The following is a 14,233-nucleotide window of genomic DNA, read 5'->3' as shown; positions in this document are numbered from 1 at the left end:
ACAGTGTATTTACTTGTCATAGACCAGGAGAGCTTATGGGATGTTCTGTAGTTAGTCATCTGTCCATTTTATTATTGCTACTCCACCTAAACTGCTCGGACAACAAACATGAAACTTTGCACAAACATTCATTCCATAGTCCAGTTGGTCTTAAATGAAAATGGCATTGATTGGTCATCCAATGTGGCCACCACAGCAAACTTCTTGAAAATTGTGTTATTATGATACCTCCTGAATGGATGGTCATATCAACATGGAGATGTCACTTGAAGATTTCTTATGAAGTATGGTTGGTTCTAAATGAAAATGATGATAAGTTGTTGTCCAATATGGCCACCACAGTAGCCATCTTGAAAAACTTGTCACAGTTACTTCTGAGCAGAAGGATATTGCCATGGGGTTTTCACTAGAAGACTTCTTATGATGTCTAGTTGGAATTAAATAAAAATGTTTCTGATCTGACATCCAATATGGTCACCATAGAAGCTGCCTTGAAAATTTCGTTATTGTTAGTCCTCCTGAATGAACAAGTCTTATTGACAAGGGAATTTCACCGAAAGACTTACTTATTATGTCTGGTTGGTACAAATTGGAAATGGTGCCACTTGCAGATCCAGTTTGTCTGCTGCAGTGAATATCAACATGGCTTTTACTAAAGCACTTCTTATGATGTCTGGTTGTTCCAAAATGCAAATGGTGCTGTTCAGACATCCATTATGTCCGCTACAATGACAGAATTTTGTGAATGCAACTGCTCAGATAGTTTTGAATAGGTTGCTGTGAAACTGAGCTCATCATTAAACAATATTGATGTTAACCAGTGATTGATCTCAAACAATTTTTGAATAGTAATGCACTTTTTCCCATATAGATTCACTCCATCATTTGAGGGAAGGGGTGGTATGTGGAAGAAGTTTAAGTATATTGACATTAACAAATTGCTCACCGTTCCTTTAACTCCTTTCTTAAAATGTGGCTACAGAACCAGACACCAGCTGCATGTCACTTGATTGTACATAGGCCATATAAATCAACACTTCTGAATTTGGAACTGTTACAGAACAATTTGAGTTGTTGGGGTGGATTGGTTTGCTGCTACATGTACAACTTGTTACTGTTTTTTTTTTGAAGTGTGTTAGTACAAAACTGTAGTTATCAGCACATTCTATAATTTTAGCAGGATATATTTTAAAATGACCAGTTTGTTGGGGTTATTACATTCTAATGTTTACTAAAGCCCCAAGGCAATTTCACATCTATTGCAGTGATCATATATGATGAGGTCAGTGCCTGTGTATAGTTTGGGTTAAAACAATTCTGTTACTGACAGTAGTTCTCAGTCTGGTTTTCAATCAAATAATGTTTTCCTCATTTTTTTTCAGGTTGCCAACTATTTGAATTTTTCCTCAGTCCATCTGCCATACTTGATAGTGGCATAAAGTTCAAGTATAATGCTAATCCAGATTTTGACGTTATGGATCAAGAGGACTGTATACTAATAGATTCATTAGGGCGATATAGACTTGCTGCAGATGATTTCTCGAGCATTTTCCTCTTGCCAAATGTAAGCATTATCCCTCCAATGCCTCGAGTCAGCAATGAAGGTTTTATTCCGGATTATCGAGTTCTTTTAACTAACTTCAGGCTAGAGGAATATCAGGACATTGGTGGTACATTGAAAATACAGCTTAAAATCAGCACACAATTTTTGGTGAGAAACTTTTGTCTTTCTTTAATGTTTTCATTCATTCTTTATTCTTCTGTTCAGAGAGCGGACCTATCATAAAATTTCAGAAGCTAATTATGCCAGTGATAGCTGGCTCCAGAATTGACATTTGGTTAATATATTTCACTGGTATTCTGGCTGATGGGTAATACTGTTTTTAAACTGCATATTTTAACTAAGACAGCATGCTTGCAAGAAACGTCTAACCATGTCAGCTAAATCTACGAATTTATGCACAGGGAGAGGGCAGACTCTGGGGAAATGGCTCGGGGAGAGGGGAGACTGGGGATTTGGCACAGGTAGAGGGGAAACTCTGGGGATTTGGAACAGGGAGTTTGGAGACTGGGGAATAGGCACAGGTAGAGGGGAGACTCTGGGGAATAGGCACAGGGAGAGAGGAGACTGGAGATTTGATAGAGGTAATGGGAAACTCATGGGAAGTAATGAAGTACTTACCTAGCATCAGCATATCTACAACCAGTCCAGATCTGAAGGAACTGGATCTCCCTAGATCAGAAAACCACCTTGCCTGCTTGATTGACCAGTGACATGCCTTCTTGCCTACAGGAAGCAGGAAAACAAATGGCCTTTTGAGAAATTGATGGGCCATAGCAAAATTTAACTGGCTAAGCAATTCCCAACATTTCTCTTGAAACAATATATATTATGTGTCATGGTCGGGTGGGGGGTAGGTGAGGAATCATTTATAGGTTAATTCAATTTTAACTGTATATGTTATACTTTTCTTGCAAATTGGCAATCTCCTATCTTGGGGATATCTATACTGCAGATCAAGAATTTCCATGTGTTTGAGAAGTGGCACTTTGGGGGCAGAGGGAATAGGTTTAAAGTTAAAGTTCAAAGCAATTTATTTTCTTCAAGTCAATACTATTTAGGATTGCTCCAGTAAATTATACCAGTGATGGCACTTTTAATGTAGATGCAGTTTTGAATTTTGTTTTCTTTTTATATGAACTCCTTGAGTAATCAGAGTAACCTGGCATACATTTTTTATAAAAAGTTCCATTCCTGGATACAGTGTGTGTTTAAATGGAACAGTCCATACAGTTCTAGTATTATAGTTTCAGAGTGGTAATATAAAAAGATATTAACATTTTTACTGATGAAGCAAACTTGTATTTCTTCTTCAAAAACACTACACAATCATAATACATGTACAATTGGAGTACATCCTACACTTGCAAATCCTGTCCTCTAAAGCTTGTTATTCTTCAAAAACACTACACAGTCATAATACATGTACATTAGGAGTACATTCTACACTTGCAAATCCTGTCCTTCAAGGCTTGTTATTCTTCAAAAACACTACACGATCATAATACATGTACATTAGGAGTACATCCTCTACTTGCAAATCCTGTCCTCCAAAGCTTGTTATTTACAACAAAACTGCTAAAAGTAATCTGCTTACCCAAGTGTAAGTCAGACAAGAGTGATTTCCCCTTTAGTAAAGAAGCACACTCATTATAGAGACCTTGCATTTGTGCCTTTTCACTATTTGAGTGATTCTTAGAAGTTTTCTCACAGAGGAAAGTATCCTCCAGCTATTTCCATTTCTCCCTCGACTATGTCAAAGATGAAAAATTCACACTTTACTGTTGAGTGTCAGTGCACATCTTGAGTGGACAGAAGCTGGAAAGAGTCACAAGCTTCAAGTACTTGGGATCAATTATCACAGATGAAGGCTCCAAACCAGAAATTCTTTGCAGGATTGCCCAGACAACAGCAGCAATAACAAGGCTGAGACCAGTATGGAAAGATACCAACATTGCTCTTGGTTCCAAAATAAGGCTGATGAACTTGATTGTCATATCCATCTTTCTGTATGCTTGTTAAACATGGACGCTCACATCAGATCTACAAAGAAGGATTCAAACCTTCGAAATGAGATGCTACCGCAAGATCTTAGACATGTCATACGTTGACCATGTAACCAACGAAGAAGTCCACAAAAGGATACAATGAACCATCAGATCTTATGAAGAGCTCTTAACCACTGTAAAAAAAAGTGCAGACTGAAGTGATATGGTCATGTCTCAAGATCATCTGGACTGGCAAAAAAATCTTACAACTCACAGAATGAGAGTGCTGAAGAAGAGGCAGACAGTAAATGAGGTGGGAAGACAAAATTAAGGATTGGACAGGCATGGAATTCGGAGATTCCCAAAGTGCAGTAGAGAACAGGGAAAGATGGAGAGAATTGGTTGTAAAGTCAACTGTGGTGCCCCAGCAACCTCTTGGGTTAAGGGATTGATGACGATAATGTTGAGTATCAGTGGGTCCAGCAAGCTCACTTCTGGTCGGAAGTGATCTAGGTATGTAAAATAGGTTGAATGACATCTATTATTTGCCAGTAAAAAATGCTAGTAAAATAATGTTTTAGTGTTTTCTTTTACAGATAAAGAATTTGGGTTACACATTGGGCATTTGTTTTCTTTTTGCTTGTAAAACTATCACAGTTTTTCCATTAATTATATCAACTGCCATTGATGTAAGTCTTACTTGGTCCTTAAACAAAGATAGTGCTCTTCTGATGTCCATCCTGATAATCATGTTATCATTAAAATTGAGAGTCATATCAACCAGGGATTTCTTGTGATGTCTTGTTGATCCTAAATAAAAATGATGCTAATCTGACATCCAGTATGTCTCCACAGAAAATTTGATTGAGACCGTTATTCTTGAAGAATATACTTTCTAAAAGTTCTCAATAATGGCAATTTGATAGATTTATAATTTATTTAAAACAACCCCTGTACCATGTACTCGAAGGCAAATGCACTTGTGTCTTCTGATCATACTGTTCATCCTAATTTGTTTGTTGCGGATAAAACATTACCATAACTATTCGTAATTAACACAGCAAAATCCATATATAGTCGATATATGAACTAAACCCTTCTTTCCAAGCGAATCACACAGACATGTGAGTGCATCTATTTTTGGAAGGTGGGTTTTTTATAATGCAGTCACTCACTTCATTACAACAGTCCACTGACAAGGTTGTAAATTTATGGTTTATTTATTTGTCTATACACTTGTATTAATTTTGGGAATTGGTTAAACACTGCTTTTTTCTGTATTTTCACAATTATGAGTCAAGTCAGAAAACTTTCACCTTACACATTTGAAAGAGCATATCATAACTGATGGATATCGCATTTTGAACAGTGATAGAAATAATACACTAAAACTCATATTAATACTATTAAACATTTTTTAAATAGCAAATATTTGCTTATTTATTTGACATAATAACATTTATAATTTGTGCCTTTCACGCTTTTGTCTTGTGCACTTTTGTCGGCACATACTTGTCGGCGTGTTTTTGACCTGCGTGCTAATGATGGGATACCATCAAAACACGTCTCTGAATGTGCAAAAATTTGTTTGTCAGCGTAATTGATATAAAAAATAGCTACTTGATGTCTTGACAAATACAATTCGCTACAACACAACACTAGAACCAACCTGGTCAAAGTGAGAGGCCATCTCAAAATGTATGGTCAGTCAATGTACCTCTATAAAAAAAAAATCGCAGGGCGAAGTCATTTTCACTTTCCTCACAGAAGAAAGTGAAGTTTACATTTTTTAGGTGACTTTGTCGCCCCCTTTGCCTGGTAGTGTTGACCCCTGTTCAGAAGGCAAGGAAGATTAAGATTCCTATACCTCTACCTTATGATTTGTGAATTGTTCATGTGGTATCATCATCAGTAAATCCACTTCAAAGACTACAAAATCCCTGGATTTACTGTCACAAATGGAATCTGGTAATTAAAACCAACTGGTCTGTTCACCCTTCAGTTTTCAGATAAATCTCTGCCTGCTGGTTGTCAGCTATTTGTAAATCTGTTTGCAATATCCCAAAGGGCTAAGTTGGACCTGTTAAGTCCTATAGACACAGAATATCATGCTACGTTACTGGGGACCGCTCCGGTGACCTAGTGGTTGGAGCATCCACCTTGGAAATGGGAGATCACAGGTTTGAACCCCAGCCAAGTCATACCAAAGACTTATAAAAATTGTACTAACAGGTGCCTTGCTGGGCACTCAGCATTAAGAGGTTAGTGTTAGGACTGGTCTGCCTGGTGTCAGGATAATGTGACTGGGTGGGACATTGTGCTACATGTCTGCGGAATGATTCCCCAGCGCTAGACATCACTATAAACTGCCACACTGCAGATATAGTAGTGATATGACTGAAATATTGTTAAAGCTACGTTAAAAATCCAGATCTCTCTCACACACACACACAGCTTTTGCTGGATTTGCACGGGGAATTTTGTTTTGTACAATTCATGTCCAGTCATAACTCCAGCTAGTATCTCATGAAATTTTTGAAGCTTCTTCAGATTTTTTAGGAAACCATTCTCCTGAGTGATGCAATGCAGCTTCCTCTACATCTTACCTATTTTTCTGATATATTATGATCGGTAATGTATTTGTAGAAGATATGAATCTCTGAAACAAAATGTTTTTTTATAATACTTACCTGATCATAATACAGGCGCAGTCTCCCGGCCTCTATATGTTTACATTTTAAAACTTCACAAACTGTGTATACCAGCTCCAGTAGTAACTGAAGTATGGATTGGATTGGCACCAGTTCCTCTGTTCAAGAGGAGGTCACTCTTGTCTGACTTCCATCTTGGTTGGAAGATGACTTAGCACTTAATATTGCTAAAAATAGATTTTGGGACAGATGGATATGCAAGGTAAAGGTTTGGATGGACTCCTAATTTATTGTTGGGTAAGTATTATTGGAGAAACATATTTAACTCCAGAAATTACTTTGAAATTCTTAGACTAATGAGCAGAGCAAGTACCAGGATGCAGGTGTTTGGATGTGTTTGATGAAGAATGCATTACCAGGAGGATCCACTGTACATAGCTGCCTGGGTGGTATTCTGTTAAATGTAAACACCAGCTCTGAAACAGCCAGGGAGGCCACTCTTTATGTACCATACCCTGAACCAGGTGTGTGGAATATTGGTTTTACCAGTAGGTGCTACAGGAAAAACAAAAGTGGGTAAGTGTATGTATTGAAGTTGCCAGCATATCCAGATAACAAGGTCAGGATATCGCTTATGCAGCAGTGGTAGTGTCAGTGGTGTTATCACAGAGAGACATTGATATTACATTTTCAGCACTGATGTTTTTGTTAAATTTATTTGTATTGATGTTAACCTATAAAGGTCAGATGCGTATACCTAATTGTTTCATTAACTACTAAACCAACCTATCAGACATGGAATATGAAATACCCTGTTTAAGAGAAGGAAGGTTACTGATTAACTGAAGAAAAAAAAAATGGAATTTCACATTTAATATTTTCAGAAGAAGCATATATGAAAGTAATTGTACATATTGTGGGTTGAACCTAAAACCTTAATTGCTGTCACTGCACGGTACTCCCAGATGTACACTGGGACATATCTCTGGGTTGGATTGGGATAGTGGACAACTTCAGAGGAATTTTTAGTTCCTCTTAAGTGTAATCATCACAAATGCAATGTGTATTTAAAAATAAAATGTGGCAATCTACTGTAACAGCCATGTCTGCAAGCATTTCTGAGAACCTAATTAAGTGCTGACCGTGTTTTGATAACTGATTTACGAAAGTATTTGTATTGTTGCACTGAATTAAAAGTTGGCCTCCTTTGTATTATCACGTTAATTATGTCTTTTGAATCAAATAAAGTAGGTGGAATAAAAGAAAAGGTGAAAGGCATGCAAATACTACATACTTAAAATCTAGCAGCTAAGGTCATATGTCAGGTGAACTCACGTCATTTGATCAATCGAACTCTGTTATAAATGTAATTGCTTATGTAACATAAACTACCTTAAATTAACAGACTCATTCATAACTGGTCAAAGATAGGAAAGCAACCAAGCGAAACAAATGCTTCATAAAATAAAGCCTAAAGTGAAGTAATACATAGATGTTGTTGTGTACACGTGATGGCTGTTAAAGCCAGTTTAAACGATCTTACACATGTTGAACACTTTGAAAATAAATGTTATTTATACAGAATAACAAACAACTTTATTAGAAAAAGCACGTTATTAACAATTATTATGGACGTGATTGTAAAACAAGGATACAGTAATTAAACAGCCATTTCCTACCCCCTCAAGGTTTTCTGTGTCTAAACGGATTTTTTTACATTTTTGGAGGTCCCTCGGTAACTCATGCCCTTGTTTATAGTGCAGTTTATGTTTGTGCACCCTGCTGTGCGCGAGTTCGAGGGAGAGGTGTATTGGTATGGTTTTACAGAGTTTAAAATGATCTGGACATTGAATTATTATTATGAAAGTAGAACTTACTATTTTTTAAGTCAAATACAGTAATTATTTTTTGAGCCACAGAACCAGCCTATGTGTGGTGGAATGTTTATTGGAATGAAAGTCACCAATTTCCTGAAATAACTACCAGTCAGAAATATGATATTTTTCAGAAGTCTATGTATAGAAAATTGTACATGATGATAGGCTTGAAGCTAAAACCATTTTCATTTTATCGCTGTGGCTTGCATGTGGCAAGATCTCACTGAGCTGGATTTTTATAATGTTTACCTACAGGGGAATTTTCCTCAAAACAGACTGTGCAAGTGCATTATTTTCACCACTTAAAATATTAGTTTTGGATTGTTGTCTGAACCCTGTAGCAGCAAATACTACCTGTGTAAAATAACCCAGGTAAAATACGACCAACCAGTTTCGCTCCCAATTTATCAGCCAGTTTTTTGTCATCCCGGTATCCCAGGGAAGCTGTATGAACTACACCACTCCTTTGATAACTTGCACCCTGATAACTTATAATGTGGGTCAGTCATTGATCACATTTTTTTGTTCTAGAAAGTACCAATGATTTGACCCCTATTTGTTGAACATGAAGAAAATCGCGATCAAAATTGGTAACTAAAACCTTGATATAGCGCTCATTTTATCATCGAAAACAGTTGATATGACCTGGGAATTATAATCAACATTATGAAATTATCAACTTTTAATAAAAATCATGTATTATTTTTAATTTCTTTCCAAAAAACATTTATGGTACATCGTAAATAATGCTATGCAATGAAATTTTGATCAATAAAATTGTCACTAACACCTACTTGAGGTGGCACTTTAATAAATAAATACCAATTAAATATGTTTTATCAAGTGAAATTTGTGTATTAGTTATATCGTTTAGTTTGGTTTAAGTGAAATGATCATAAATACAATGTGCCCTCTTGTATTCAAACGTGAAATATATCTACCATAACAGCTATGTCCGCAATCATTTTTAGAGAACTTAATTAAGTGCAGATGCTGTTTTTACACCTAATTTGCATAAGTATTTGTTGTATTATTGCACTGAATTAAAAGCTGACCTTGTATTACCACATTAATTACATCTTTTATATCAAATTAATGGGGTGGACTAATTGAAAAGTTAAAAGACATGCAAATCCAATCTGCGCAAGAGCTAACAGCCCCAATCTAGTGTCAGGTCAACTCATTTCAAGCAGTCAATCAAACACTTTTACAAATTTTTGGGAGAACATAATATAATTAAACTTTTCATTCACAAAAGTGATCAACAATAGCAAGACAATCAAGTGAAATGAATATTTGAAGACATAAAATACTGTTTCACAAATATGTTTTATTAATGAAAAGCTAGTTTCAGATTTTGTAGTTAATTTGTAATTCCTGAATTGGCACTCAGAGATTTCCTCACAGTTGAGAAGAAATTTCCCTATTACTTGCATTGAAATTATGGCATCAATATTTTATTATAGAACAACACCAAAAAATTGACTTTTGACATTGATGGCTGTTTTATTAACCAAATGTTCATGTTTTAAAACTAAAAGGAATCTTTTTTAATTGTGAATTTGAATCAGTAACAAGTCTGGTTCCCTGCTTAGTATGCTCCTTGAGTTGCATTCCACAAGAGTAGGGAGCAAAGCAGGGAGGATAAGGATCAACAAACCAGACTACACAAGAACAACATAAAGCAGTGATGTAATGCACAATGTTTTTGCATACATGTGAAGGTTGTTGAAAGCAGTTGGAACAATGATAATGATGTCTTAGTGGTGGACATCTTGAAAATAAAGGTCATTTTTACATAAAACGAATAACTTCATTACAAAATGTGCTCTATTGACAATTATTCCCAACTCAATTTTAAAACGATTATTCAGCAGTTAAAAAGACCAGATAGCCCTCCCCCCCATTGTTTTCTTGATGTCCAGCGAGGGTGGTATGATTTCATATTGTTAATGTTATGGAGGTCCCTCGATAACTAGCACCCTCACTTTTAGTGCGGTCTATGTTTTTGGAGCCTGTTGTGTGCGAGTTTTCAGGGGAGATGTGTACTTGGAAATGCATTACTTGGGTGCACATAAACATCATTTAGCAGTTCTAGATGTTCAAAAGTAAAACTAGATTGTTTCAATTATTAATCGAATTCTCTGGTGGCCTAGTGGTTAGAGCATCCACCTTGGATGCGGGAGGTTGTGGGTTTGATCCCCGGCCAAGTCATACCAAAGACTTACAAAAAATGGTACTAACAGCTGCCTCTCTTGGCGCTCAGAATTAAGAGGTTAATGTTAGGACTGGTCAGCCTGGTGTCAGAATAATGTGACTGGGTGGGACATCATGCTACATGAAAAATTGTTAAAGCTACATTAAAAATCCAAATCACATCACATCATATCAATTATTAATCATGGTCTGTATTATTTATCCTTCTTATTGCTCCTTACACACTTTATAGACCCAGATCTGCCAGCATATTAGACAGTGGAAGATCTGGGTGTATGCAGGTTGCAGTTGAATCTGACTTATGTACAAGTATATATAGTGGTTTGTGTGCCTAATAGTAACATATATGCCCGATAGTGTTTAGTGTTGATCAGAACCCTCGATGATGTCGTTAGTAATAAATACTTGACCTTGAATGCAAGGAGCATTGTCTTAGAAAAGGTATAGCATATAGAATATCATCCATCTGTATTTGTGTCCATTGTCTTTTTAGTATCAACTGTTGGATTAAGTCTTTATAAAATAGGTACACAACTTTTTCAGGGGCAGATACCCAAGTCCTTACTACCAGCAGCTTAGTACAGTATGAGGCATGTATTAGGTTTAGTTTAAAGTTTTCTGTGAAATTTTATTTATTGAAAACCTTTAAGCTCTGATTAAATTTTTAAAATCTTTTTATTCATCCAGTGTCTATGAAGTTTGCAATAAGATCCCACTGATAAACTTTGGTGTCAGCTTGACAAAGTGTGTTGACACGCAGTGTGGACGCTATGGACGCTGCCAGGAATATATGAGTGGGGTCCATGTCTTCAGTACTTGTGACTGCTTTGCTGGTAACCCACTTATTTTTTTATCCTGAATGAATGAATGAGTGAGTGAATGAGTGAGTGAGTGTGTGTGAGCAAGTCAGTGAGTGAACAAACAAATGAATGAGTTGGTGAATGAACGTGTCAGGGAATGAGCGGCAACTGAATAGAGAAAATAAGTTAGAAAGTACTTAATGAATAAGTATTCTATAAGTTCTTACAACTATTACTCAGTGCTCAGAAAGGAACAGCAATGGAAGTCAATTGTAATTGTTCTGGAACATTTCAGGTTTTGTAACTGCATTTGTGTCATTTTATAATATTAATACAATATACCAGTAACTAGAGCGTTAGCATTGCCCAATGTATTATACAGTGCTTGCTCATTATCACCTGTTTATAGGTGCCATTTAAGTGTATCACAATGTGAGGTGACCTTATAATGAAGAATAATGGAGTACATTGTACACAGAACCACAGCCAGTTGTATTTGATGCACATTATATGATGGGAAATATTATTCTAATGAGCTTTTAAATGAGACCATTGTATGTCATTAATTGAAATGAATATTAGCTTAAAAACCACACAAGGTCTGAGAGATTAATGCTTGCTAATTTATCTTTTATTTTTGGTTGCTTATGTTTGATTTCAGGCTGGAGAGGTTATGGTTGTACAGACGGTACAGAAGCTAATTCTGATGCTGCAGAGTTGACTGCTGTTCTTTTGTTGTCCCTCAGCAACTTGTTCTTCATTCCAGCTGTATGTCTAGCAGCCTATAAAAGATTCTTTCTAGAGGCCTTGGTTTATACTTACACTATGTTCTTCTCAACAGTAAGTTGTCAGACTAATCATTTTTTCAGACCAATAGTAAGGGCAGGGTGCTGATAGCATGTCATGGCATTTTATGCATTGTAATGTCTTTTCTGAGGGCACACTTTATTTACAAGAGAAGGCATTTCTCTACTAGGGCATTTTAGATATTATTTACACTACAGGTAAAAATAGGTGTAAATGATGCCCATAATGCACAGGTAGAATTTTACCATATCTCATGTATTATAACTTGGAAGATTTCTAACAGTTTAGCCATTCCAAGGAGGGTGCAGTGCTCTATTAAGGCAGTATAGGGACACCACTGACTGCTGTTTGTATCACATGCATTTGCAGGTTTAAGACAATGATATAACATTTCAATGACAATGTAAGCAGTCTAGGGACAGCACTGACTGGTGATTGTATCACATTCATTTGCAGGTTGTAAGACAATGATACACCATTTCAGTGACATGGTAAGCAATCTAGGGACAGCACTGACTGGTGATTGTATCACATTCATTTGCAGGTAGTAAGACAACATTATAACATTTCAGTGACAGGGTAAGCAGTCTAGGGATAGCACTGACTGGTGTTTGCATCACATTCATTTGCAGGTAGTAAGACAACGATATAACATTTAAGTGACAGGGTAAGCAGTCTAGGGATAGTACTGACTGTTGTTTGTATCACATTCATTTGCAGGTAGTAATACAACAATATAACATTTCAGTGACAGGGTAAGCAGTCTAGGGATAGCACTGACTGTTGTTTGTATCACATTCATTTGCAGGTAGTAAGACAACAATATAACATTTCAGTGACAGGGTAAGCAGCAAAAGTATTAAGATTGTTTTCAGTTTCTGAAAGGCACATGACATTCATCATAGTAGTAATGATTCATTTATATGCATTGGTCTTATGTAATTTTATATGATGATATATTGCATCAGTATTGATAGTATTGTAACCCAATACATATTGCAATGTGAGTATGACAATACATATTGCAATGTGAGTATGACAATACATCAGTATTGATAGTATTGTAACCCAATACATGTTGCAATGTGAGTATGACAATACATATTGCAATGTGAGTATGACAATACATATTGCAATGTGAGTATGACAATACATCAGTGTAGTAGCACATGAAGGTAGCACATCATGATGTACATGGACTCAAATTGAGAAAACAAAAATTTTGAAGAGCTATATGTCCTTTCGTTAAATATATTTTGATTTCATTGATGCAAAATTTGTTGGTTTTTTTGTACAATATGGTCTGCATGGTGACAGAAAATGATGTCAGTATGACATACAATATGGTCTGCATGATGACAGAAAATGATGTCATGTGACATACAATATGGTCTGCATGGTGACAGAAAATAATATAAGTATGACATATGATATGGTCTGCATCATGACAGAAAATGATGTAAGCATGACATACGATATGGTCTGCATGGTGACAGAAAATGATGTAAGTATGACATACGATATGGTCAGCATGGTGACAGAAAATGATGTAAGTATGCATACGATATGGTCTGCATGGTGACAGTAAATGATGTAAGTATGACATACGATATGGTCTGCATGGTGACAGAAAATGATGTAAGTATGACATACAATATGGTCTGCATGGTGACAGAAAATGATGTAAGCATGTCACAAAATGATGTCATGGTGACATACAGTATGGTGACAGAAAATGATGTAAAAATATGACATACGATATGGTCTGCATGGTGGCAAGCTTGAAAATCTTGTTATGACTACTTCTTCAAAATTGGATGAACGTCCTGACATTGGGTTTTCACTAAAAGACTTCGTATTTTGTCAAGTTTGTCGCAAATATAAAAATACTGATATGATCTAACACATCCACTATAGTACTTATCTAGAAAATCTTGTTATTTCTACTTCTTCTGAATTCATAGTCATAATGACATAGAGTTTTCATTAAAAACCTTCGGATATTATCTAGTTGTTCTTAAATTAAACTGGTGTCAATCAGTGGCATCTTGCGAATTTGTTAACTCAAACAAACATAAGAAAATAGTTTTGTATAAAATTTATTATGCTTGAGTTTTGGGGCCTAGTTGGTTTAAAGAACTCACCTTTACTGATCACTGACATCTCACCTCTGTCTGTGGGTTTGATTCCCAGGCTCGGCCAGCATGGGTTTGTGGGAAAAGCTAGCCAGTCGCTTCCAGTGGGTTAGTGGTTCTTCCTGGGATTTCTTAGGGCTCTTCTTCCACCAAATATACTTGCCACCATGTATCGCCTATCATGTGCTGAAAATGGG

The 14,233-nt window shown here is 36.2% G+C and overlaps 1 protein-coding gene across 1 annotated transcript in view; it reads left to right on the top strand.

Annotated features, from left to right (window-relative positions):
• Nucleotides 1-14,233, top strand: part of LOC149808591 (post-GPI attachment to proteins factor 6-like) — a 74,564-nt gene that overhangs the window by 18,720 nt on the left and 41,611 nt on the right. The window contains exons 6-9 of the mRNA XM_089979696.1: nt 1,383-1,711; nt 6,553-6,776; nt 10,982-11,127; nt 11,756-11,934. Of these exons, the coding sequence (XP_089835822.1) occupies nt 1,383-1,711; nt 6,553-6,776; nt 10,982-11,127; nt 11,756-11,934 (878 nt within the window). The remainder of the gene's footprint in view (nt 1-1,382; nt 1,712-6,552; nt 6,777-10,981; nt 11,128-11,755; nt 11,935-14,233) is intronic.

Source organism: Sinohyriopsis cumingii, chromosome 1 (assembly GCF_028554795.1).
Source record: "Sinohyriopsis cumingii isolate HCF-2022 chromosome 1, ASM2855479v2, whole genome shotgun sequence".
In the NCBI taxonomy this organism is placed as follows: domain Eukaryota; kingdom Metazoa; phylum Mollusca; class Bivalvia; order Unionida; family Unionidae; genus Sinohyriopsis; species Sinohyriopsis cumingii.
The sequence above is the reverse complement of the archived record's forward strand: the minus strand, read 5'-3'. Positions and strand labels throughout refer to the sequence as shown.